Genomic DNA, 27,715 nt, shown 5'->3' on the forward strand with positions numbered 1-27,715 from the left:
CAGAACACGCCCAGATCCCTGTGAGGTGAAGCGTGCACCTCCTGAGACGGCAGTGGATTCAGTGCCAACTGCAAAGGGCCACGTGTATGATCCATGGGATAAAAATGGCTGTGCTGGATACAGGATTTAATACCTCACTCTGAATCCTCAAACCCTTGCCAAAAGTGAAGAAACTCTACATGGAAAATGACAGTGGGTCCAGAAAAGATACTTCATCTCAATAAGCCAAGAATATGCATTCATATGCCACTGATATGCCAAATTCCAAATGTAATAGACAAGATCTGAGTGTCCTTGAAACGAAAAGGGAAAGACGGGAGAAACTGAGACCACATATTCCAAAAGCACTGGAGAAACACATTTGCACAGAATCCAAATAGCAAGGAGAACGGAGGCAAGCAAATGGATAGACGCTGCTACGTCCTCCTCTGTATGCTTCCCACTCTTACCACAGAAAGAAAAATACTTCCATATGCATTTTGAAGATAACAGAGGCAAAAGCAATTGCAGGTCTTTATTACCCAGCTAATTCTTGCAGTAATCCAGTTAGCTTTGTATACAGAAGAAGCCACTCTCTGTAAATAAAATTGCAACTTAGGCCTGATAGTCAGCCATTTCTTCTGTTACCCCTATCAGTCAAGAAATTAAAAAAAAATAAAACTAACATAAACTGAGTGCTTACTCTGGACCAGGTCCTAAGCTAAGAGCTTTATTAATATACCTGTATTTAATACTCAAATAATCCACATGAGTCAGACAATACAGTGTAGTCTTTCCACACAAGAGCAAAAGATGAATGCTAGCCATCTTGGTTAGGGTTGCGGTCATTAGAGGCATGACCCTAATAAGGAGAAATCGGAGGCATAAGGGGTCTGTGCAACCCGCCTGAGGTCACGGCAATGGTAGGACACAGAGCCCAGATTCAGCCTCAGTTCTCTCTGTCTCAGAAGCCTGCCAAGCATTTAACTGCTTTGGGATACACCAGTAGACCAAGAAATAGAAAATCACATTAAAGGAAACCGGTGCACTCTTAAGCAGCAGTAGAGACTGGAAGCAAGTTTCCGTTAAGCATTCTAAAGTGAGGGCATTGTAAGTAGTAAGAAACTAACGACAGAATGTCTTCCTTCGAAAGCCCAACACCAAGGGAAAAGGGGTTTCCAGAGCTCATACTCCCCTGATTGGCCCTTTCTTAATGATTATCTCTAGTTCACTTCACGTCAAGTTGCTTGGCCACCAGAATAGAGAGAGATTCGCTGCTTCCTTCGGGAAACACGACTGCTTCCCCACCTGCAGCCACAGCCCTGATGCATAATGTCTCTGACACGAGGGTAACGTTCCCTCCTTGTTATTATGGCTCATCATAATTACTTGGAATAAAATAATAAATTTTAATTTAGCGATGCCTATGGCCGTTGGCATCTGAACATAAAAGAACGAAAAATATAATTAACTAAATCAAGGCAATATGCCTATTTCCATCCTAGCTCATTAGTATTAATTGATTGGGTTAATTCTCTTTTGTGTTTAACAGTACCCTCTAAAAAATAACTTTTAAAAAAAGGGAGGAGAAATGGAAGAAAGAACTAGAGATGGTAAGTAAATAAAAAGTCTTGCTATATTGTTAATTAGGGAAAAATAATAATAAATAAAGTTGAAGCTTTTATTACGGTCACAGAATAATCCGCCATTTCTCAATTCGGTTCAGGAGTCAGTGTATACTGCCCCATAAATAATGGAGAAAATGTTGCCCCCTGTGTCGCTTCCCAATTGCCTCAAAGAAATGTATAATCCTTCTCTCTATTATACAAATTGTACCTGTAAGAAAAACCGTCAACTCTATTTTATAGATGGAAATATAAGTACAGTACAGAGCATTCGAGGCTCTGAGGGCCAAGTGCGCAAGGGTTGGTTTTCCTGGTGCAGGAGCCTGGTCCTCTACACGTTAGGATGCTGGCTTCCCTGGATGGAGAAGCAATGCAGAGGACGCAATGTTTTCATGAAGTAGTGCTAAAGGTAGTTCTTAGGTGATCTAGTTTTATTTTTATTCAGCACTAATCTTTTCAAAGTGTGTATGTACGTCATTTAGAAAGTATTCTTTGTGATGTCGTGAAAATGGCTGAAAGTACTTCCACTATAATACTTTGTATTTTGCTGGTTATAATCTTTCAAAGAAATTGTTTTTTTGGCTTCAAATTTTTCATGCTTTATTTCAGCCTATATAGGGAATCAGAAAAAATAAATAAAAATCCGCTCTGCTATTTTTTTTTACCATGAATAGATATTAAAATATAGATGGTAACAGATGTTGAGAGAGTAACTTGCTGTTGATGATGAGGAGGAAAATGATTTAATCTTATACAATATTTGAATGGGTTTTTTTTTAAGAAAAAAATTTTAATGCCAAATTGCAAACATATACAAAAGTAGACAAAATATTACATTAACTTTAATCATCAACTCATAGCTAATCTTGTTTTACCTCTACTCCCACCCACATTCCTTCATCAACTATTTTATTCTGAAACACATCCCAGGAGCATCCCCTTATTTCAGAAAAATTCACAATTACTTAACTTTGAAACTTACTGTCTTCCTGTCTGTGAAGTGTTTAATTGGCAAGTAAGTTACTGCAAATAAGAACGTGGGGTACTTATTTTAATAAAAAAATTCCTAAAGAGTCACAACACTTGGCCCTTTTTTCCAATGCGAAAACTGAGTCTAGGTAAGGAAGCGTCCTGGCCTCGGTAACAAAGCCCCGAGGCCCACCCGCGCCAAGACCTCGGAGCCAGTACCACGCACTCCTCGGGCAGCTGTGAGGAGAGGAGTTTCGTAACCTCCCTGAGGACTGGCCGCTCGGCCGCCATCCAGGTCCCCCAGGCCACGGCTGGGGTTCCCATGAGACGCCGCAACGTGTCTGCTGGGTTGTGTGGGGGCTGAATAGCTTTTTCTTATCCTTCAAATATTTTCACACATATTATAGATCAAGAAAAGACATTACAGGTTTAGGGCTATGTTACAGCAACCAGATATTTGGGAGTTGGCATCCTTCACGGGTTTCAGATGCTTTCCAGAAACAGAAAATAACTTACCAATAATTTTATATTCCTAACAACTCATAATGACATATTTATACACAGATATATGTATGTATATTGGTATATGTGTACATATGTATATGTATAAATATGTGTGTATGTATATATACATAATCAGTAAGAATGACTAAAAACAGTGAAAGTAAATTAAGTACAAAAGTGATATTTAAGAGTTTAAAAATTATACTTTTTAAATTGCATCCAAGACCTGAGCCCTGTACCATTTTATGTATTCATTTATTCAACCATTAGTGCATATTCTTTGAGTCCTCATTACATATCAGTCACTGTCCCAGACACTGAAAAGAGAGTAGTGAATAGACTGAGGAGGTCCTTGGCCCTTTGTTAGCTTGTTCTAGCAAAAGAAACAGACTGTAAGCAAACAAGTAAATTTATACTATGTTATATGGCGGTAAGTTCTATGAAGAAAAGTAAAGGAAAATAAAAGAATAGAGAATAATAGGAAGTGGTTCTAATTTTGAAAAGAATGGCCAAGCAAGACCTCTCTGGTAAACTGACATTTTCTCATAGAGCAAATGAAATAAGTAAGCCAGCCACATGAATATTTATAGGAAGAGTATTTCAGGCATAGGACACTAAGGGCCAAGGCCCTGAGGCAGGCGTGTTCCTGGTAAATTCATAGAAGAGCCAGAGCAGACTGAGTGAGGAAGACAAAGTCAATGAAGGGATCAGAGGACTTTAGACTTTATTTCTAGTGAAAGGAGAAGACACGAGGGCAGGGGTGGGTGGGGTCCAGGAAAGGAGTAACAAAACCTGACATATATCTGAGGAACATGGAAAGTACACTCTTGGGGGATATTTTAGTATATAAATAAAAGTCAAATACCAATGACTTACACATGAAAGCATGTTTTTCTATCACAAAAGGCAACGTCAGAAGCGAGCAGTCCCAGTTGCCATGACACTGTGCCAACTCCAGAGTCATCAGGACCTGGGTTCCTTCCATTGTTCCACTTTCCCACACTTGACAGGTTACCCTGTGGTCAAAGGTGGCAGCTCAAAATGTAGCTATCACAGTCACATTCTGGGAGACAGCAAAGAGAAAGAAGGAAATAGAACATGCTTCCTATTGGGTCAGGTCTACTTCAGAAAATTGCCCAGATGTCCTGTCCCACACTTCCCCTTATGTCTCACCAGGCAGCTCTTAACCACAAAGGAGGCCAGGAATACATGGCAATTGATCCGGGTACATTGCTGCATCAAAGACATTTGAGTCTCTGCTATGAAGGGAGACAGAGAATCAGAAACATGCAAATCAATGAAGAGGCATTTGAAATGGTCTGGAGCAAAAATATGTTGATTAGGATTAAGTTGGTACCAACCGAGGTATTGATCTATGGGACACATATTGAAGATCCAGTCAACAAGATTCACTGATGGACGGGTCATAGGATATGAGCAAAAGAAAGAAGTCTAGGATGCCCTAGAGGGTTGTGGCCTGACACTTGCAGTTCGAATAAGTGAGATGGGAAATTTCCTTGACTTTTACTCTGCGTGTATACTGATACCTATTGAATACATCATTAAAACCTGCCTCAGACACAAATGATAAGCTTGTCACCATCTCTCCACCCCACAACTCGGCTCTTACACCCTCAACGCCCTGACTCCATTCTGCTTCACACCCTGCCTCACCTATTCCACAACTAGAAATTTTACTCTTCTGTATTTTCTCCTTCATTATTCTTCCTTTGGTGATAGATAATACACACTACCACATTATTGACATTAATATTATTCTTCACTTTTTCTTGTATCTCAGACAGCTTTTAGAGGCCACTGAAAAAGCATTCACAAGTCATCTGTTGAATTAAATTTGATCTGTGTCCTTTCCCTGTTCTCATTTTTTTAGAAGCTATGACCTATATCTCTATGATAAAAATATCCAAGTTTTATTCTAGGCAACCCTGCTCCCTGCCACCAACTCCCATATCCTGTTTGTAGAGAAACAGGTGTCCGCTGCTTTCACATTCCTGCCAGTGGCCCTACTTCCTTAGAGAAACAGAGGATCCTGCAGATAACAGACCTTCCCTTCGCACAGGCTGAGGTTCAGCCCATCCAAACTGGACTCACTTATTCTAAATAGTATAAGAGTGAAATACTGCCTAAACCAGGAATATTAAGGAAAATCACTATTGAAAGGTAACAGGTCAGGGCAAGTATTTGGGTTGCTCAGCTCTTGAAATCTGCAGGAGTGAGAAGCCAAGTGTATATTCCGCATGTCCTTGCCTTTCTCTTACCCTTTACTATCCCTCAGGCATTTCTTCTCCATCTTTAGTCCTTGGATCTATCCACACCACTCCTTGATTGAACATTTACCTGAAACTAATAGGCTACCCAGAGAGTCAGTTAGGCTGAATCTGAGGACATTCAATGGGAAAACGTCTCCCAAATAATATTAATATAAGGTGAAAACCCTCGAGTGCCTGAAGGGCATCCCATTCATCAGCAGATTTAACTCCTTTGGGGAGAGTCTCTATGTAAAGTCTCCAAAGGGTATCTTCTCTCTGAGCTGAGACTTTAAGTTTGCAATTTTCCTTTGTCACTGCTAGCCTATAGACAGCTGATGGCTGTCAATAAGTCAACACTCCCCATGGCCAAGCAATTTTCATTCACCAGTGAACAGAGTCACTTTGATAACCATTTGTTACTACCAACCATTGAAATAGGCAATAATTTTTATTCCCACTTAACAGATAAGGAAACAAAGAGGTGAAATACCTGGTTAGTCACTTGATGATATGGTGAAGGAATTAAAATTTGAATTCTTAGTCTCTTCCGACTTCCCACACCCTACAGCTATGAGGCCAGTTTTGCAATAAGGAAGCCTATTTATATGACTTTCCATGGGACCAGGAAGTCAAAACCACAACAGGGTAAAAGCAAGAAAACATTGCTTTCTTGGCAGGGAATTTCAAAGGCAGCAGCATTAACTGATTTCAGAGCATTTTGCTATATTGTGGGGGCTGCCCTGGACAAGCATGACTACAAAGTGCTGGAATAAAAAAGCATATTCTTTGAGGACACTAGTTACTTCCGTGTATATAAAAATTAAAATAATCAAGCTCTGTGCTTCTAAGAGTCCAAAGAAAGGGTTTTCGTTTTTTAGAACCCTAGGACCACTTCTTCCTTTCATAGTAAAATATCCTTTGGGTCCAAGAATAAATTGTCAGTAAGTGCTGAAACTTACCCCCAAAATTCCCCTCCCTCTTTCCCCCTAAAAGTGATAGGATTGTATATACTGATGTCATCGCCGGTCTCCAGTCTGCACAGACCTTTAATATGCACGAAGTTGAGGATGCTTGTGCTGGTGTCTAGCAGGAGCAGCTGGCCCTTCTCCACCGTGACGTTGTCGCCATCTTGTGGCACTCTTCCAGGAAACCAGCTGTGAGCCCTCGACCACCTCTGGCAGAAATGAAAGGACATGTTGCCCTGGAAAACAGTATGGTTGTTTTTGTTTTAAAGCAGAATAGAATGGAAGATCAATCCAAACAGAAACTCCTTAAACTAAAATTAATTTAAATATAACTTTAAATGCCTTAATAAAATTAGCCACCTTCTCTTTCTCATACAACTAAATCAAAGAGGAAAAATACAGAGGAACAAAGTTGCACTTGAAGCACCTCTGTGCCCAGCTGCTGGCACTCTCCCATGACACGCTTGTAATATTTCCTTACCCTTTCTTCCCAGCACAAGCCCTCTTCCACCAAAAAGATGGGGTAGATTTTATTTTTTGTTAATTTTTACAGACGTGTACTGAGCCTTGGACAAAAAGTCATAAATAGCCTGAAACAGAGAGAATTAAAATGTTCTGCAGGATGGGTGGCATTTTGCTGTATGTAATTGGTATCATTCTTCACTGGCTGTACTGCCAAGTGTCTCTTTTATAGGAACATTCTTCTTTCTAAGTGCTTAGCTCCATCCTCCCACGCTCTACCTGTTTTGATATTACTGAATTGTTGCCTTTCTCTCGGTGCTTGGTGCATCAGTGCTGAAAAAGCCCACGCACAGGTGAAATGCCAGCTGACTGCAGATTGCAGTGCAGAACCTTTGAGGGAGGAGCAGGGATGAGACAGTGAGGAGCCCAGAGGAGGAGGCACTTCCTCCCACACTGGCTTCAGACTCCCTCTCAGAACTCTGGGCTTTCCTATTTACCGTCACATGGAAAGTGTGCATCTTTCAGAATAAGAGAGTTAAAGTCATAGAAAGCAGCATTTGGCTCATGCAAGAGGCTGAGGCCAAGTCTAAATGTCTTGTGCAGTTATGCAACCAGAATGGTGATAAATACAATGAAATGAGAATAGAAAAGGTGATCCCTTCAAGGTAACACATACAACATGTGTGCTTCTCGCCACACAGTCCTTCTTCCCACACTGATTCCAACCAAATGCAAAGCATTTGGAGTCCGGAGTCCCTGTAAAATAACTGCCTAGAAGGTCTTCTCATGAGGTGTCAGAAGCAGATGAGAGAAGATCATTAGGAAGTGAAGGCATGTTTATAATACCAATAACTACACCTACCCAGCAAATAGTGCCCTGGAGTATTTCTGAGAGAGAAAAATGGAAAAAATGTGTTGCCAGGAGAACCAGTGGATTTTCCAGGAGCATTGTCCTTAAGGCCCAGCTCAACAGTCACAAGCTGTGTACTCAACCCAATCGCCAATAACACTTTGAGATAAGGAAAAGCAAGATATTTTTCATTTGCTACACCTACATAGGAGAATGAGTCAGTGACTCATCTCAGTTTGAGAGACAGAAAAGCATTAGATATAGTTATAAGCAGCCCAGCACCACAGGAAGAAGAAAATGTGGTACGTGAGCACCATTGCCATCTGTAGGAACCATGTCCCTACCCTGCCGTCTCTAGACCCAGAGAGCAGGAGAAAATTCTAGTTCTCTGCTCACTTCACACTGACACTAAGTATAGGGAGGTAAAATTATAAAGAGTGCTCTTAAAGGGCTATGGCGTATAAAGGATGAGAAAGCAAAATCTCAGAGTTTAATTGATGTGTCAAAGGTCACAGGGGTAGAAACAGACAGGACTCATGCAGAGTAAGCTGCTCATTCATGGTGGCCTCTTCTAGAACATTCCTCACAAAACACCCCTCACGTCTGCATGGCTCACTCTCTTACTTCATTCGGGTCTCTGCTTAAACAATACCTCCTTACCTGTCTCCTTATTAAAACGATATCTGCAATCACTCCTTCTCCCCTAATGCTGTTTCATTCACATGTCATATCATATAATTCCTTATGTATTTATCATGTATTGAGTCTATTCAAATGAAAAGCAGACACTTTGTTTGGTTATTGCTATGTTGCTGGTCCCCTAAAAAGTGTCTGGCACATAACAGGTGCACAATAAAAATCAATGACCTAATTTCTTAAATGAATCATCTGCCTGCCAACCACATGCACACATTTATAGATGTTACACACAATGAGACACACACGCACACTTTCCTGATGTGATAGGTGGACAAATAGGTGATAAGGCTATTTATAAATGCTATAGAAGCATACTTATAAGCATATGTATAAGCATGCTTATAAATGCTATATCACCTAGTTCTCCTCATCCATTGAATTTGGCCCATATCTTTTCATACTCCTTGCTGTGTTTTCAAACTCCATTTAAATTTAAACCAAATGATGATGAGTACACCTTAATGAAAACCTGAGACTCAGATTCAGTTTTTCTATGAAATCTTTTATCAATTTTTTACCTTAACTTTCTCTAGTCAGTGTGGTAGATTACAAAATATAAAGCATTAAGTTTCAAGAAACCTTTCTTACATCCAAATTCTTCCTTTGTATCATAAAGTTACCTTGAAATGTATACAATTTTATTGATGATTCATGCTTCCGTACATGATTGACTAAAGTCCTAGAAAATTCACACGTCCTCAACTATCCAACAGCTACCTGGGGGAAGGAGAAGAACAATGTGTCTCCATAATTGCGAGTGGTCAGTGAATCCACGTTGTGCCATAAGAATTTTAGCTCTGCTACATTTTCAGAATTGACACACTGATAGTATTGCTGCCTCCTCAGGGCAATGCCCCACGAAACAGTGGGGATGGATGGTTCAGTTTCCAACATCTTTATCCCCCAAACCCTATCACTTTGATCCAATCTAGCAAACCGGGAATGCTAACAGCACTGGTAGGAGACATCTTGTCAGTATAGTTGACAGCCTCTCAGTTGATACCAATACGATGTCTTTGGTGAAAGCCACACTCTGTGTCCTCAACCCGGCTGCCAGGTCAACGTACATTTCACTTCCATTGAATCCGCTTTAAGCCCTTTCCACTCCAGTTCTCAAAACATTCAGCCTCTACCTTTAGCTTCCTTCTTTGAGATAAACAAATCACTCACTACCATTCTGCGGATGAAGAAAATCATTTTCCCATGGACATATGGAGGTGAGTGTGAAAATAGAGGTTTAAGAATTATCCAGAACATGCCCTCATCTTTACCTCAGTCTATGCAGCCCAAATAAACCAAAAAAAGAAAAAAACAGAAGAACATACAAGCCAAAACTCTCCTGCCTCAGCTAGGAAGCTTATGCAATTTGTTTCCTTCTTCTCGCATGTCAGCACTTCTCTGAACTTTAGGGAATGTGCAGTGTCTGCAAATCTCACACGTCACCTTAAATGTATTAGCAACACCACCAGAGTTATCTTGAAAGAAGTCATTGATCAGCAAGTTGCAACACCAGGCAAAGACCTTTCCTTTTTGCGAGCGTCCGTGTTAGGCCGGGTGGTGGAGGAGATAGAATACGAGCCTGTGTCTAGTCACAGTGCTTCCTGGATGACAAAGACAAGGAAGAGCTGTTTTGACACTTCACCAGAATGCCTTCTTCTTCAGCATGAGAGCCTTGAAAACAGGGGAAGACAGGTTGCTGTCACGGACATTCTCTCAACCTAGTATGCTGCTTTGTTCCTCTAAAGCACTTCCCATGGCTGAAGCATGATACATTTGCTTATAGTCGGTCAACCTCCATGCAATGTTTCATGAGTGCTCCTTGGTTTTCTGCTGTGTCCCGAGCACATACAGCAATGTGTGGTTTGTAGGAGGCACCCCCAAAATATGTTTGAGTGAATGAATGGTCCAGTCTTACTTGGGCTCATATTTGCTATGACATAATTTAAAATATTATTTCAATAACTAACACTATTTGATAAGAAACTGACCACTGTTTTTAACTTTTTTCGGTGTTCTTTTACATAGAAATGTTTTTAATTTTTATGGAATCAAACATTGATCTTTTCGTTTGTGACATCCTCAGTTAGTTTATACAGAGGATGCCCTTTTTTATTCTTACATAAACATCACTTGTATGTTCTTCTTGATTTGTAGGTTTTATATTTGCATGTTAATCCTCACCTAATTAAAATTTTATGTTGGCAGGAAGTTTTCCATTTTTTGTTTTTAGCTTTTGTTTTTCCCCCCAAATAGTTAACTATCATCACACCATTTATTAAATAACATTTGCTTTCCCAACTAATAGTCCTGGCTATTTGAATAATAGCATTATAATATGGGGTGATATTAAAATTGTTGGCCACTAAAAATCCCAAATCTTTTATGTCTGAACTAATAATGTAAAGGTAGCTCTCTCTCTCTCTCAGATACACATGACCTCATCCATGTGCTCATGTTATTATTGAGAAAAAGACAAATACTAAGATAATTAATATAAAGCATGATTAATTCAATGATTAAAGGTATAACCTAGGTGCTATGGCAGTTCAGAGCATTACATGGATGACCCTGGTAGAGACTGCCTTGCAGATGAAATCCAGTGTATTAATCACCTTCAAGAAAAAAAAAATCTGAATGCTACAGATAAATTAATACAGACTGAAATCATTTTAGCTAATTATAAGAGAAAAAATGCTTATTGTAGAAAACTCAAACATCTACAAATCCAAGATTACAAATAGAGCCCCTGATCTATAATCTAATAACTCCTTAGGGAACAAAAAGGAAATTAAATTAGTTTGGCATAATTTGTTCCTACTGAGCTCATGCTGGCTCTAAGTGATCACTTTCTTTTTTCAGTGCTTATAAACCTTTCACAGTTATGAGATAACGTGAGGAAGTCCTTCCATATTGCACAACACGTTGACTACTCAAAGAAATGTCAACAATGCCTTTTGCAGAAGACTTGTGCCTGATTCAAATTTACCCTTTGTCCCCATTAGAAAACCAGGCAATTCACTATCTTATCTCTAGGTTCTATTCCCATCTTAACTCTGTGATTTCTCAGAGGATATTGATATTAGCTCAGTGTTTCACATGTAAGTTACGTTAGCACTCATGAGTTTCAGGCGACTGTTACAGTCTGCAAACGGAACAAATTTACAGAGACTTTCTTTATCTTCTCTTTCATTTGAGTCTTCAAATCTCTTCTAACAATGTCTGTTCTGACTTATAAGCCTGAATATTATTTCACCTGTTGGAGAAAATAATGATCAAAACAGCTAGACATTATACTTATAGTATCACTAGTACTTACAACTGAAAAACATACATACTACCCTCTCCACATTAAATTTTAAATGGTGTTAATTTTTTAAATTACTAATAATGGCTAACACACCCTGATCTATGTGACTCAGTTGGTTGGGCATAGTCCCACAGGGGGAAAGGTTGTCAGTTCAATTCCTGGTCAGGGCACATACCTGGGTTGTGGATTTGGTCCGTGGATGGGGCACCAATGAGAGGCAACTAATAGATGTTTCCCTCTCACATCAATGCTTCTCTTCCTCTCTTTCTACCCACCTCCCCCTCTCTCTAAAAATAAATAAATAAAATTTTAACTAAAATAATAATGGCTAACAGCCTTTTAATGCACTCAACAGATATTATCTCACTTAATTATCACAAACTCTTTTCTTGCCTGGAACAGTGAAAACAATGGGTCTATGAATTCAACAAATACTTACTGAGAAATCACTACCCACTAGGCATTGACCAGGCACAAAACAAAATAAATCCCTGAGCTCATGGAGCTTATACTTTACAAAAGTCACAGTCAAATACATAAAACAAACTGTGCTCTGAGGGAAAAAAGGGCAGAGTGACATGAATCACAAGTGCCAGGGTGGGAGGAGCTATGCAAATCGAGTGGTCAGGGACTGCACCTCTGATGAAGGATGGAGCAGAGATTCGGAGGGTGAGCCAGAGGCTGTCTGGGGAAGAACCTGAGGAAGGAGTCCACTCACGGTGTTGAGGGGTCAACACAGAGACAGAGTCACCAGCATGAAGGAAGTAACACTGTGCAGACCTATCTAACCTTCCTACTGGAGCAGTGGGCCATTCATTCTATCCCACCACATAAAGGCCTCAAGTTCTTCATATGTCATAGAGAAAAAAACCGTGGAACATATTCAGTAGTATATAACAGGGTCAGCAAACTACAGCCTAAACCTTGCCCACCCAGCGTTCTGATGAAGTTTTACTGAAATATGGTTTTGATCATTCATTTGCATATTGTTTATGGCTGCTCTCTGTGTGTGTGAGAGAGACTATATTGCCTGAAAAAAACTAAAATATTTACTATCTGGATCTTTACAGAAAAAGTTTTCTGGTTCCAGGTTTATTCCAATTCATACTATCAGTAAGAAATGATATTGTCCAATTATTTATAATTTGCCCAGGCTCAAAATAAATCTCTCTACAATTAAAAACAGATAATTATAATGCAGCTACCTAAGAGTTTGAGGACTGGTAAGTAAAAACATTTTAGTAAAGGATATACATGAAATTCTGGAAAGTGGTTGAATTCTCATTTTCCTGTAACCAGTGGAGCAGGTCTCTGAAAGCAACATAAAGAGAAGTGGAAGCACAGGCCTGTGTCGTGCGTGCCAATACAGGTGCGTGCACACGTACACACTCCGAACCAAATCAGAAGATTGACAGATACATGCTAGCCTTTTCCACAGAACTGACACACTGCCATTTAACCAGCGAGCATGGAGCATGTGTTTCTGTTCCCAGTCACTAGTAAGAGACAAGGTTAACATTTTAAGTGATGGACTACAGCATGTTATTTCCCCATGCAATGGACCCATGACTGCACTGCCTTCGAAAACACTTAATTTTAGTGATTGAATACATGGGAGCGCACTCTCCCTGCTATGAACCTTTGACAGCTCCTCAGTTTCACACACCAGGGGAAGCTTTTTTCCCTCCTTCTCCTTTTTCCTCCTCTTTACACCTAAAGGGAAGCACTATGAATATGTGGTTGCAGACAGAAAAGGAGGAAGCCAGAGAATGAAAACCAGTTTTTAAGCATTGGTATATTTTACAATAGAAGTATGCACTGCCATCTGCTCTAATTACTTTTAATGTTTGGGCTACCATCTTCATACAATAGAAATAATTATCTCCTCAGGGGCAAAAAAAATGTTGTGGTTGTTTTTTTTACAAAAACACACAAAAGTTGATTACATTTCGCTCCCAGGCTAAAAAAGCATGAAGCTACTTTGTAGTGAACAATCAATTAGGAAAGTGGGTGGGTCTCTGATTACCACAAACAAATTGGGTTGCCCTTAGTTGTTCCCTCCCCCTTTCTCCTTTTCCTGCCTCTTTTCAGGCATCATGCACATGGCTCACAGAGGCAAGGAACTGAGGACACTTTTCTGGGACTGAAATGACTTCACACCAATTCCTTGTACCCAAAGATCCAAACCAGACAAAGTAACTTTCCCCCCAGTCTTTGTGTTAGCATCAGATGTGCCCACGCTTTGAGAAATACTGGATATGGAGATGGGTGTACTACGAAGAATGTAGATCCCCTGATGAGTGACCTCCCCAGAGGTCACCCCAAAACTCAAACCCTAAAACAAATGGCCTGAGTAAAGCCTCTAGAAACAGAAATTATTCAGAGTGTTTCCATGCCTTGGTTCTCCAGGAGAGTCCAGGATTAAGTGAAATAGGTAGAGTTCAGGAAAACACGGAACAGACTCACAGCGATTCCAAGAGAATCTTGCCTTTTTTGAAAGGCTGTGTCCAGAGACCTCCCCAAATCCCCAAATGTAAGCATACTCCATGCATTAAACACAACCCTTAGATGCTCCCCAGGATTTCTGTCCCCTATTGTACGTGCGCTGACGCAATCCCATTCCCTTTGAAGAAGTAGAGCCAGTGTACACAATGGAGAATCACCCCCAAAATTACATATATTTAGCCCTGTAGCCTTCCTCCCGATGCAGTGAGATGTTCGTTAAGGCCTTAGTATGGCAATGGAGAAGGAATTTTACAGGTGTAATTAAATTCAGAAATCAGCTGACTTTCAGTTAAAAGGAAGATGGACTTCACCTGTTCAGATGAGGCCTTAAGAGTTACTCCCAGTGACCTTAGAAGGAGCCAACTGCTGCATTATGTGGATGAGCATGTGGCTAGGACCCAAGAGCAGCCTCTAGGAGCTGAAAATAGTCCCCAGCCAACAGCCAACAAGAAAACAAGGATCTCAGTCCTATAGCTGAAACAGACAGACTCTGCCAACAACTTAAATGAGCCTTAAGGAAGATCTTGAACTCCAGATGAAAATGTAGCCATCAAGGTGTCAGCCATGTGAGACCCTGACCAAAAGACCCATCTACTTTTACCCTGACTTTTCACCTCCAGAAACTTCAAGATAGTGAACAGGCATTGTTTTAAGTCACTAAGATTGTGGTTACTTGTTATGCAGCAACAGATAGCAAATGTGCCACCACAACGGCCTAGCAATTTTGGGTAGCAATTTTCCTAGTAAACCATTGTTTGTTTTTTCTTCCCTTCATTGAAGTTACTGCTGAAAAGGGGAGGGAACAAAAAGGTCAAGTTGGGTTGGCAATATGAGTCAGATTCTCTCACTGCATAACTGACTCCCCACCCATAGGACATGTTACATAGAATTCTTAAATTTGTGGTGCCAAGAAGTTTAAGTTAGGACATGATATGGGCCTTTAATTTGCTCAGGAACAGCTAAGACTCACAGCAAACGCAAAAGGACTACCATGTCTTCGCAACCTCTCTCTTCAGGCTGAAGCAATACAAAACCTCCCTGATCCTGAACACAGCCACAACATATGTCCCTTGGGAGATAATAAGAACTTTTAAAAGCCCACATTCTGACTCTACTTCTGAGAATGGTTATTTAAATATAATTGGTTTTAATAGCACTACTCTTCAGCTTGCATTGCTTCCAGAGGGGAAAAGAAGGTCTTTTTTTATTTCCTCACACAAACTAAAGGGCAATGCTTCAATGCTTCACAAAAAACAACCAAGCTCAGAAATGAGAGAAATCCATCCTATACCTGGTATCTTCACTGGTCTTGACTGAATAACTTTCTCCTTATTTTTTAATGCTTGAAAGTAGAGATTAATATACTTTCAGGGAGGAGAAAGGAAATGTTAATTTATGTTTTTAGATCTCCCGATATCAAAGTAGCATCGTGTTTTATCAGGAAGCATCCATACATGTATTATCTTGTATTGATGATGCAAACATCATCAATTTGTTTGTTTTAAAGCATCACAAAGTTATCAGTCCTACTTGGGGAATGAGGAAACTCAGAAAGATTAAATGATGTGTTTCAGAGCTGAGATGAAATCTCAAGAACCTACAATTTAGGGGACTTGCCTGTCCACTGCCGTGCAGATGCCTTTCTTGTATACACAGATTGTGTTTATTAAAATCATCACAATCATCTTTGTGAACATTCGCTGGGTGCTCACTATGGGCCCGGCACTGTGGTACCTCGCCCTGGACCATGAATGTGTAATTGAATTTCTAAGCTCTTAGGGCCCAGTTTCAAATGCATTGTTCCCTTTATTCCAAATGCATCTGCCACACATTGTCCTTTCTCTGCCAAACCCTGTTTGTAGGTTCCAGATGCAATGAATCATCTACTGACTTGAGTGACATTAGAGGTAAACACCAAGGTTCAAATGTAGAGATAATTGAATAACACCAACTACCAGTAACAGCAGTCCAGGCAAAGGAGGAAATGGGCCCAGAGGTCTCAGATAGGGCAGTCTGATGGAAACCCTCCGTCCTCAGGATCAAAACCACATGCCATTTTGACATGATGGAAAATATGTGTTTTATTTTTCCAAATTTTCATATGCCAGTTATTAGCATGGGTAAGGGTGACAAGCAGGTGGTGATATAGTTTAAATATTCCCATGATCTTAAAGAAATCCAAAAATCAACTGTCATTTTCTTAGTATATCAAAGCAGTATGTTTTAAGCTGTTCCTAAAATATGTATATATCTAATTTGTTACTTTGCTAATAAATAAGATTTAAAGAAAATATGCATTTGCTTTTCTAGTAAGCTCTTCTTCAGAGAAAACCCCATAAAGCAAAAAATTTTCCGAAGCCTTTCCAAAAATCCATAAAGTTCAATATAATTTCCAGATACCAAAATGTACTTTAATCATTTGCTTTGCAGTCACCTGGAATTCATTGTATAAAGTACATACAATGTATAAACATATGTATATAACATATACACGTGGTTTATACAAACACTTGAAAAACTGTCCATATTATATGTCTTTAAAGGCAGAAAACTCAAAACCCTTGGCAAATACTAAAGAATCCACAAGCATAGTTATCACTCAAGAGGCTCCAAGTTTGGCAACGTAAAAGTAAAAGCCAGAAAGACTCTTGCCTTAAAGCAACAGTACTCAGCTATGTAGGGGCTCAAGGCTGGATTCATTTAATAAGCAATATTGGAGACTTATCAGAGGACACAACACCTCGTAGAACACAAACAAAACGTATTTCTGCAGAATTCTCCCAACATTAAGGAATTATTCCTCTCCTGGAGATCAGTTCCTCAACTTGCTGAGAGTCATTTTTCATGTTGGCTCTGTCTTGCCTCAAAAAAAAAAATCTTTTTCTATTTTTCCAATGGGAAAAGTATAATTTTCAATAAGTTTCTGTATTATTTGGGGGTTAATGAGAGCTTAGCTATCTGTTCCACTGTCTCATTTCACAAGTGTGAATTTGAGTGACTGCTCCAAGATTACTCAATATGCAATCTGGTAGGTATGAACCATGTCAGTAGATCCCATGAAAAAGCTATCAAGCTTATGGTACAGATTTCTATGATGCCCATTTCTTAAATTTGGCAATGACTTTTCTGGCATCCCCTTCTCCAGCCAAAGTTTCCTTTCCCTGGGAAGTTTTTGGTTTTGTTTTAGAAAATGAAGGAAAAAATCACGTCGTCTGTTCATCACCTGAGGAAGAAACCACTTTTTTCATACTCCTCCCTCTTCTTTGGCATTTTACTCAACAAATAGGGGTGGAAGTACAGGGTTTTTGTTTGTTTGTTTGTTTTAAAGAGTTTATTTATTTATTTTTAGAGAGAGGGGAAAGAAGGGAGAAAGAGAGAGAGAAACAGCAATGTGTGGTTGCCTCTCACGTGGCCCCCACTGGGGACCTGGCCCCGCACCCAGGCATGTGCCCTGACTGGGACTTGAACTGGTGATCCTTTCGGTTCGCAGCCTGTGCTCAATCCACTGAGCTACACCAGCCCTGGCTGGCAGTGCACTTTTTCATCTGAAAGTCTGTAAGTTTCTCACATGGGTAGACCAAAGCCTAAACATTATTTAGTTTAAAACATTAAAGAAAATCTTTTGAACATATTGAAAACATTTAAAGATAAGGTAGTAGGTATCCACAATGGACACCTTGCCTGGTTCTGTAAGCAACCACGATGATTAAGAAGGTACCCAAAGCATGTTTACAGGCGAGGTGGCAAAAGCAGGAAATAAATGAAACTTAATTACATTCTGCCAACTCAGCAAGAAATTGGACTTAAAAGATAGAATTTAAGCCAACATAATTTATATAAAAATATTTATTTGCTTTTACATAGAGAAAATCTTTATGACACTGGATTTGCAATGACTTTTTTGGATCTGGCACTAAAGCCTAGACACAAAAGGAAAAAATAGATAAATTAAACTTCATCAAACTAAAAATGTTTGTGTATCGAGAGACACTATCAACAGAGTGAAAAGGCCACCCATACAATGAGAGAAAATATTTTTAAATTATATATCTGATAAAGGATTAATATCCAGAATATATAAAGAACTCCTATAATTCAAAAACAACAACAAAAATAAAAACCTGTTAAAAATGGGCAAAGGACTGGAACACACAAACATCTCTCCAAAGAAAGTATACAAATGGCTAATGGGCATATGAAAAGATATTCAACATTAATAATTATTAGGAAAATGAAAATCAAAACCACAATGAGATACTACTTCATACTCATTAATATGACTATTATTTTTTAAAAACAGAATATGACAAGTGTTAGTGGGAATGTGGAGAAAGTGGAACCCTTGTGCATAGTAGGAGTATGAAATGGTGCAGTCACTTTTGTGAGCAGCACAGCAGCTCCCGACAAAATGAAACTTACAGTCACCATATGTTCCAGTGACTCCGTTTCTGGCTATATACCCCCAAAATTAAAAGCAGGGACTCAAACAGATGTTTGTACACACACGTTCATAGCAGCATTATTAGCAATAGCCAAAAAACAGAAGCAGCTAGCATCTGTCGCAAATGAATGGACAAAATGTGGTATATCCATACAATGAAATATCATTCAACCTTAAAGGGGAAGGAAATTGTGACATGGATGAACCAAAAGACATTATGCTCAGAGATTTAAGTTAGTAATAAAACAACAAATATTGTATTATTCCACTTGAATGAGTTGCCTATGTAGTCAAATTCTTAGAAACAGAAAGTAGAATGGTGCTTGCCGGGGGGCGGGGGGGGAGGTTCGGGGGCAGGAGAATGGGGAGTTGGCATTTAATAGGTATAAAGTCTCAGGGTGGGACAGAGAAAATGTTCTAAATATAGACAGTGGTCAATATACAATGTAAATGTACTTAATGCCACTATACTATACAATTAAATAGCATTAAAATGGTAAGTTTTGTGTTATGCATACTTTATCACAATTTAAAAGTTGGAAAAAAAATGTTTCTTTGCCCTTACTCAAATCACTAACATTGTTGGGTTCCTCCTAATCCTCTAGACTAAACTAGCAGAAAGAACATTAGACTCATCCCACTGGTTCAACATTTCTCTGGAGTCTTGTTTGGAACTGAGGAATTTTAGAGCATCCAGTCTCATTTTCCAGGGACAAGCACTGGAGTCCAGAGAGGTTTAATGGATTTTTCAAAGACCTTCCACTAGACAAAGAAAGGAAAGCCCAAAAAGAAGACAACCCTTTGCATCTCTCCCCACCTTGTCACTCTGTGGAGTGCGGGTTTGTCCACTTGGCTTCTGTGTGCCGGAAGCTCTCTGAGCTCTCATCCCTGTTCACCTCTCCACTCTCCTCACCTGTTCCTCGTGTGGCATCAGACAGCAATCCCCTGTAGTTCCCCAGACACTCTGCTATTTCACATCTCCACGCCTGCATTCACGGACGTTATCTCGATTACCTCCATCTAGAGGACTTTTCAACCCCATTCTATCAGGCAAAGGCTTCAAAAGTCAGGCCTTCAAAAGTCAAGTCATCCCCCTTTCTCTGCGAAGCTTTGGTTAGTGTGCTCTCACCCTGAGGCAGAACTAGCTGCCCCCTCCCTTCCCTTTTCTGCTTCCTCTGTGTTTTTGTTATGTTTTGTATCTTCACTTCCACCTCACTTAAGCCAAATGATAGAGGATTCAAGAGAACAAATGGGAGAGCTGAATGGAAAAGACATTAGCACTTGACTCGCGCCTTGGAAGTCTAGAGACCAGAGGCTGTGCCTGGAGCTGCCCTTGCCCAGCGGCAGAGGCACGGAGAGCACGGTTAGGAAGCAGGCTATGTGTCACTGCTGGAGAAATGAAGGCGTGAGCTCCCTCAAAGGGAACAGGTTTGGGGTGATATAAAAGAACTTTTCTTGCCCTGGCCAGGTAGCTCCGTGGGTTGGAGTGTCATCCTATACACCAAAAGGCTGCGGGTTCAGTTTCCGGTCAGAGCACGTATGGAGGCTTCAGATTTGATCCCCAGTCAGGAAACATACAGGAGGCAACCAATCGATGTTTCTCTCTCTCACTGATATACCCCTCTCTCTTCCCCTTCCTCTCCCTCTAAAATCAATACACATATCCTCAGGTGAGGATTAAAAAAAGAAATTTTTCTCAAGAGGCAGACTGGGCTATTGGGAGAGAGCAAATCTCCCTTCACACACACACAAAAAAGCAATGGGCCAGCCAGTTCAGGGAGAGTCATAGGCCAAAGACGTCAGCAGGAGGATTTCTGGTGAACCCACAGAAAGGCATGTGAGAGAGCCAACAATTGCACATCTCCCACCCAGAGTGCACTTGCTGCCTTGTCGCTATACCTGCCATGTATAATGGGTCCTTTCACCCCAACCCTCCCTCCCGCAGGCTAACTCCTAGAGGGGAAGGGGATGGAGAGAAGAGAGAAATAACTATTCCCACCACAGGCTTCTGAGCTATCTGGGGGTGGGTGTGTCTTTAAACATTGAATAAATGCTTGAGACTCTGAAATCACCTTGGGCTGAAGTGAAGTTAGGTGATTATTAGAGCCCAACAAGACTAACATGTTCAAGAGCAGGTTATAAGGACTTAAAACAGTCCTTATCTGGTAGGAGGTTACAGCAGACCGTGACTGGGGACATTTCAATGCTGAGGGGCTGTCCACGTTGAAAAGCTCAAGGGAAGGATGGACCCAAGGGGAGAAACTCAAAACAGCCAATGGTGTTACCCTTTCAACAAGCAGGGTTGTAAAGGGAAGAGAGAGTTCAGTCACTTTGTAAAGGGAGCCCCAGGATCAAAGGAAGATTAGCAGCGGTTTGGAGGTCTTCGTTTAAGATTAAACAGTTTGTATCCTGAGGAAGATGAGCTAACTGAACAAGTGAGATAGCAAATTAAGAAAAGAGGGAGGGTCGCTGATGACATTCCGTGCTTTGGAGGTAGGAGAGGCGCGGTCTGGAACACCCGGGCAGGGACCAGCCTCCTCTCCGTTCATCCCACAGGCACGGGCGGGCCGGCCCCAAGCTTCCTTATCCTTTCCCATCTGCACATTCTTCCTGGGTGCTATCACCTCCCGCCTTAGCCTCTTTCACTGTCTACCCCATCACAACACTCAAATACGTGTCTCAACCCCTGAACTCTCTCCTAAACTCTTAATAGCTGCAGAACTCCTTTTATAGGTTACATGGAGCACTCAGCATACTTGAAACTGCATTCATTATTTTCCCCTTCTCGCAGACTTACTCTGCCATCCATACCTGAAATGTTACTCAACAACACCCCTATCTACCAAGTTTCCAAAGTCACCAAAAATATCACTACAGTCCCTCTGCCCTTCACCCCCAACAGCCAGTTGGTGACTAAATCATGTCCATTCGCCTCATAGAGGCCTCATTTCATTGTTTCTTCCCTGGGTGTGGGGCTAGAGGAGGTGTCCGTCTCCCACTGGGCCCTTCTAGACTGTAGGAGCCATAAGGACGGAGAGCAGGTCTATCCATACATCTGGACTTTAGCACAATACTTGGAGCAGGGTTTTAATGACTGCTTATTGAATGAATGGGTGAGTGAATGAATGGACGGATTAATTATTAATTCATTAAAGTTAAACGAATGGCCACTGACTACAATGGCCTATCTGGTCTCTCTGCTTCCACTCTGCATACATCCTTCCATTTTCCTTCTGTTTCTCTTTCTCCCCCTCCCACCCTCACACACACACACACACGTGTGTGCACACCTGGCCTGACCCTCTCACACACTTAGAATACACGGGTATGGAACTTAGCTGATTCCCAGTGACTAGAGAATAAATTCCAAATAATCATACCCCAACCCCATGATTTATCTCCCCAGCCTCATCTCCTGCTCCTCCCATTTCCCCACTGCAATGGGCACCACCCTCAAACTCTACCAAAAGCCACACTATCACCTCCACATAGCAGGGCCACACCTGTGTATATCCCCCTTCTCTCCTGGCGATTCGGGGACTACATTGTAATCACCCGTGTGTTACAAATCACTAGCACAGTCCCTGGCATACAGTGGGCACTTCCAAGTTAATTAGACCAAATTAATTATTAGACCAGATATGTGGAACATGCAGCCAACAAACAGTGGATTATAATAACACCATAAAGCTTTTCCTTGCCTAAAATTTCAACAATCTCTTTGTCTCTGTAAGACTATATAGTGTTTCTGAAAAGATGGCAAAATACGCAAATATTTATAGAGGCACGACTCACACCGCTGCCACTGCACCTGCCCCCTGAGTGCTCCCACTCCTGCTTTCCCACACGGACAGCTCTTACTCATAATTTGCACCTTGTGTTTGCATGCAAATGATTAACATGCTAGAGTCTATAAAACTGATTTTTCTCCTAAGAGAAAAATCTACAATCTTGTTAGTGTATCAGTTAATGAAGTTTTATTACATTCAACCAACAAACATTCACTGAGCCAGGTACTGCACTAGGCCCCGAGGATAAACGATCCCTTGCTCTCAGGAAGCTCACCGTCTAGAAGAGACCAACATACAAGCCAACACGTACAATGTCACACATGGCTTACTTCTTTAGTAGAAGGGCAAATTCTAGATGTTTGCAAGAGAAGGTAAAGAAAATAAGAGCTAAAAGACAGTATTCTTAGGAGTACTTCCCAGGTCACAATTCTACCTGCATAAATATATAATCACATGGCTTTTAAAAAGAAATCACGCCAACCTTTAACACCCTGAACAATGCAGTGTACTCAGCACGACCCCATATTACTAAAGCCTTTATCTGTGAACCCACTATCAGTGGGACCTACAAGCAACACCTGAATACACATCCATTTAGAAACTGTAATGAGATTCCTTTTAATTTCAAGATGGTGGGAAGTTCACAATTAATGACCTTCGTTTAGCATAGCAGTATTGACCCAAATCAGTCAACTTCTTTAAAACTCAAACAAACCATGAGGTGGGAAAAAATAAAATTCCCTTATTTCAGTGAAAAATGGAGAAAAGCCACAGGACTCACAAACCTCTGCTTGGGACCCAGGTTTGCCCCCGTGAGGAAATGGCCATAAATCTTTGGAAGAAATCCCTGATTAGCCACTCACCCAAAATATTCTTCCCACTTCACTCCACCTCTACAGTGATTGGAGTCACACAAAAATTTCCGTGTAGCCCAAGCTCAGTTCCTCAGGAAAATGGTGGCTACAGAGCCCAGTAAGAGAGGCTCTAAGATACCCACACCCGAACCTCCTCTGAGGCATTTGCCCTGGTTTTTTCAGCCTTTTGCATACATGCTGAAATCCTGGGCATTGCTCCCTTGGTGCCCAGGGAGCCTTGGCCAGATTTTGGAAGGGAGGGCAGTAAAGTGTGCTGCTAGCAAAACCCAAAGTCAAAAGGGAGGCCAAGTTGATGTTGCATTTGTAAGGGGTAGCTCAGTTATTAATCAGTTGGTCATAGAAATTCACGCCTCGGTGAAATTCAGACCAGGTTAAAAAGAATGTGTGTTTTCATTTAATTTTCCAGGTAACCACAGCCGTGAGAACCGGCCAGACTACAAATAATTGGGGTGCTTGCTCGTATTAATACTCTAATTTGAAACAACCTCATTGTGGAAACAAAATTTCCTTTTACATTTGTGCTCCGACAAGGCTGAGAACAGCATCTGAACACATAAGCATATCACAGTGTGTTTCTCTCGCTCAAAAGCTGAACCTTCTGCCTCCGCAATTTCACAGACTCCTCCAGGCCCGCTTCAAACAGACAAAACGCTCCTCCTAAAACTCAAAGAAACATCGCAACACCTTTATAATAGGCCTGTTTCCCAAGGCGGGGATAAAAGGACAAGGCAAATTAAGGGAAATGCTGAGTATAAACTTGAAACCTACTGTCAATAAAACCAAAAACAAACTCGGAGCGGAGGTGAAGAAAGCGGGGGAAGGAAAGGCAGTGTTAAATGGCCATCTTTCTTCTCATTTTATTTGAGGAAGTTAAGTTTGCACAGCTCCTTACAAGCTGTCTTTGGCTAAAATCACTATTAATGAGCTCTGACATTTGAAATTTAACTGAGCACGAGCTAACAGCTTCCAGCACTGCACCACCCATGAAGGCAACTGGAAATATTTTGCTAGGGCCTTACAGTGTGTTTATTGAAAAGACACAGCTTTCAAGAGAAAGTGTTTATAGCAACCACTTTACCTGCTATCCCTACCCTGTGATGTCTGTTTGGTCTCAAGGTTTGGGGGGTCCTCTTTAACTCCTTCTAGTCACTGCTCTTAATTGTTTTCAAGTCTGGCAGGAAAATGTCAATAAAGTTCTCTGCTCTACAGCAAACTGAGTTATGAGGATAGATTTGAAAACTTTGAGTTATGACAAAGGAGCAAGTCACAGAGAAGAAGAAATAAGCTTATTCAGCTCATTAGAGAGGCGAAACGAAAATACTTATTTTGGGAGGCAATGCCACTAAAATTATCCTTTTCCAAATGAGAACACAGTGGATAGATCAATGAGGCTAGGAAAATGGCATGTCTTAGCGAAAATTCTGATTCGTTGAATGAGAGTGAATCCATCATTAACCAAGTAGATTCCCCACGAGAAAGGCCTGGAAGCAAGTTATTGACTTTACTCCTTACTGATGGAGGCGTCAGGCGCACTGACTTGTGTAAGAAAGGAACGCAATGAAAGAGGAAGTGAGCTGGAAAGGATAGGGGACTCCCACACACCCTGTTCACACACAGTTTGCCTGTTGTCAGTCTCCACTCCCATGATATATTAAACCAAAACTGGAACATCATTCTGAACCTCGGTCCTTGAACAATGTTCTGAGGTCAGCGACCCTGCACGGATTCTTGATCTAAAACATGCCTGGACGCCAACATCAGTATGAAGTTCAGAGCCACCATCATTTCCATGAAGCCAACATTGTGCTGGAGAACTTAGGGGAGTCCTTTATCTGAGGCACCCCTGGACGGAATAAAAGTAAAATGAGAGATTGTAACCTCATCCGGAGTGCCTCTGAGGCATGCAGACAAAAGCTCAGTTACAAAGGGGAAGTTCAGAATCTGTGAACCGGAAATCACCTGTAATCCCAAGGTCTTTATTTACCAAACCAAAGTTGGGGCCCCCTTAAAACACAAAGGAGAGAATGTTCAAGGATGACATGAAATCATGAAGATATTTCAGAGGTTACTACAACAGAGGTGGGCTCTTTATCCAAAGACAGTTTTGCTATTGCTAGGTATTTGTTCCATAAAAATGCCAAGTACTTATGGATGATAATTTCATTTAAAACACCCAATATGTTCCCTTATTCTCACATATCCCATAACTACTGAATTAGTTCTAAAAGCTATACAATAGACAGTATTTTAAAAAATAATTCAGAGTAATCTTTAATGAATCAAAGGGTACCTTGGATAGTTATGACAGCAAGTAGCAGAGGTCACCGGAAGAATTTACTTGTTACCTGAGCATATTTCCAGTTATAAACGTGGGAGAGAGAATTAAAAACTTCATGATAAACAGGTGTAATTCTGTTTGGGGAATCTATGTAGCTGTAATTATTATCTTGTATCTTACATTTAAAAAATAAAACAGAAATGTAAGAGACATATAGCACTGGCTCCAGCCTGATAGGAACACTATCTTAGATCTTGTTGTTGGGGAATTACAGGGCTGAGCTCTCACTGTCTCAGTCATGAGGATGACTCGTGAGAAATGGGGTGGGGGAGGGGAATCTGTCCCACTGACCACTCACACAAACATCACACACTTCTTCAAGAAGTATGCAGCACGGCTTTCCTCAGAATTTTTTACTCTGATTTTCTATACATATCTATTAATATTTTGTTGTCTTAGCGGTTGGGAAAGAAGAGAACAGAAGGATGGGTTAGAAGGCAGTGAAGGCTCCTGAGAGAAGCAAGTACCAGACCGTCGGCCAGACAGTGAAAGAAGGGACCGAACGCACAGATACACCCACCGGCCACTTATCGAGGGGCACACACCTTTCCCAATGTCAGTAGCACCTAGGGTAGAGGCGTTATTTTTAAAAAGTGAAATTACTAAAGTCCGTGCTAACGATTCTGGAGCATCAAGGAGACATTTGATTCTACTGCCTATACTCAGTCAAAAAAGCAGAAAAGCTTTTGCTCTATTATAAAAGATAACATCCAAAATAAACACAGCTTGGTACTTCGAAGAAAAATGTTTGCTTGTCCCAAAATTAATTCTTACATTGTTCCTCATTCCACAAGGAAAACGGAAGAGTAGAAAGCGTGGCTCAGGGATGAAATTTAGAAATGTCATTTATTGAATAAATAGAGCTTCAGTACCTACAAAACACCAGGCACAGGACTAGGCTCTCAGGTCATCTCCCAGGGGCACACAGTCTAGCAGGACACAAGCAAAAACAGCAGGTATTAGGTGGAGCAGTGGGTACACAGATGGGGGCATCTTGACAGAGCACCCACCAGCAGCCCTCATAAAGGCTGGGACAACGCACATGCAGGGCACAGTTTTACATCCAATTGTGTTCTCACTCAGATTCCCCCTATTTTGGTAGCATCTTAAATTGATCTGAATTTCAAAAATATCAAAATGAAAACCAAAACAAATACCATACTCAGGGCTGAATGCACGGGGCTGGGAGGAATAATAGGAATGGTAACACTGATTGAGCATTTAATAGACACCAGGCACTGCACTAAAACCTTCACTTCCATAGCCCTATTTAAACTGCCCAGCGGCCTGGTGAGGAATCTGTCTTATTAGCCCCATTGACAGATGAGAAAACAGGCGTGCAGAAGCAAAGTAATGTGCCCAAGAATAAAAAGTTCTACAAAAACCGGGACTTTAGATCTCTGTTTTCAGATATTAGAAGTCCATGCCCTACAAAGCAACTGAGAACAATGACTCAATCATGGTAAAATTTCCAGAAACCTGAAATTATGAGACAAATAGAGCCCCAGAAACAGAAGGATCTCAATTAGACTGAGTCGCCAATCAAAAGTTATACCCATTAAGTTTTCTCCTCTCATGAGAGAGTTCTTTTTCTTCAGACCTTTTTAAAAAAAAAATTGTGAACTTTCATTATCTCCAATTCTGTGGAAAATCCTCAGGTCCCCAAGTAATAGGAATTGTTTTATTTTGCCAGTTGAAGAAATAGGCTTTATACTCAGTAGAGTCTCAACTTCACCACTTGCTCACCATGTGACCTTGATACTCTCCTAATTTCCTTCAAGTTTGATTCCTCATTAATAAAGAGGAGATTTTTCAAGGGCCATTATACTGAGTTAACTAACATGTGAAGGCTAACTCAGTGTCTGACAAGTGATAGGTGCTCAGTAAGTTTCACTGTCCACTCCGTGCCTTTCTCGTAGTTTTCCTTAAAGAAAAACAAGCAAACAATACATTTCTTAGATTTACTTGCTGCATCAGCATTTATGGCAAAAAAATAAGTAAAAATAATTAAAGCAAAACTAGCTTTCATGGTTAATAAATATTCTATATCTTGATTTTTGAGTGTAAGCTTCACCGTGTTATGCATATGAATGAACTGTGCAATAATACCTGTGCAAATTTTGTTATATGTAATC

The 27,715-nt window shown here is 40.7% G+C and overlaps 1 protein-coding gene across 4 annotated transcripts in view; it reads right to left on the reverse strand.

Moving 5' to 3' along the window:
• Window positions 1–27,715, reverse strand: part of PKHD1 (PKHD1 ciliary IPT domain containing fibrocystin/polyductin) — a 457,981-nt gene that overhangs the window by 325,614 nt on the left and 104,652 nt on the right. For all 4 annotated transcript variants that reach the window (XM_037054718.1, XM_037054725.1, XM_037054714.1 and 1 more), the window contains one exon: window positions 6,392–6,548. In XM_037054718.1, coding sequence (XP_036910613.1) covers window positions 6,392–6,548 — 157 coding nt within the window. The remainder of the gene's footprint in view (window positions 1–6,391; window positions 6,549–27,715) is intronic.

This window comes from Sturnira hondurensis, unplaced genomic scaffold, assembly GCF_014824575.4.
Source record: "Sturnira hondurensis isolate 20B ecotype Veracruz unplaced genomic scaffold, ASM1482457v3 Scaffold0000880, whole genome shotgun sequence".
NCBI lineage: Eukaryota > Metazoa > Chordata > Mammalia > Chiroptera > Phyllostomidae > Sturnira > Sturnira hondurensis.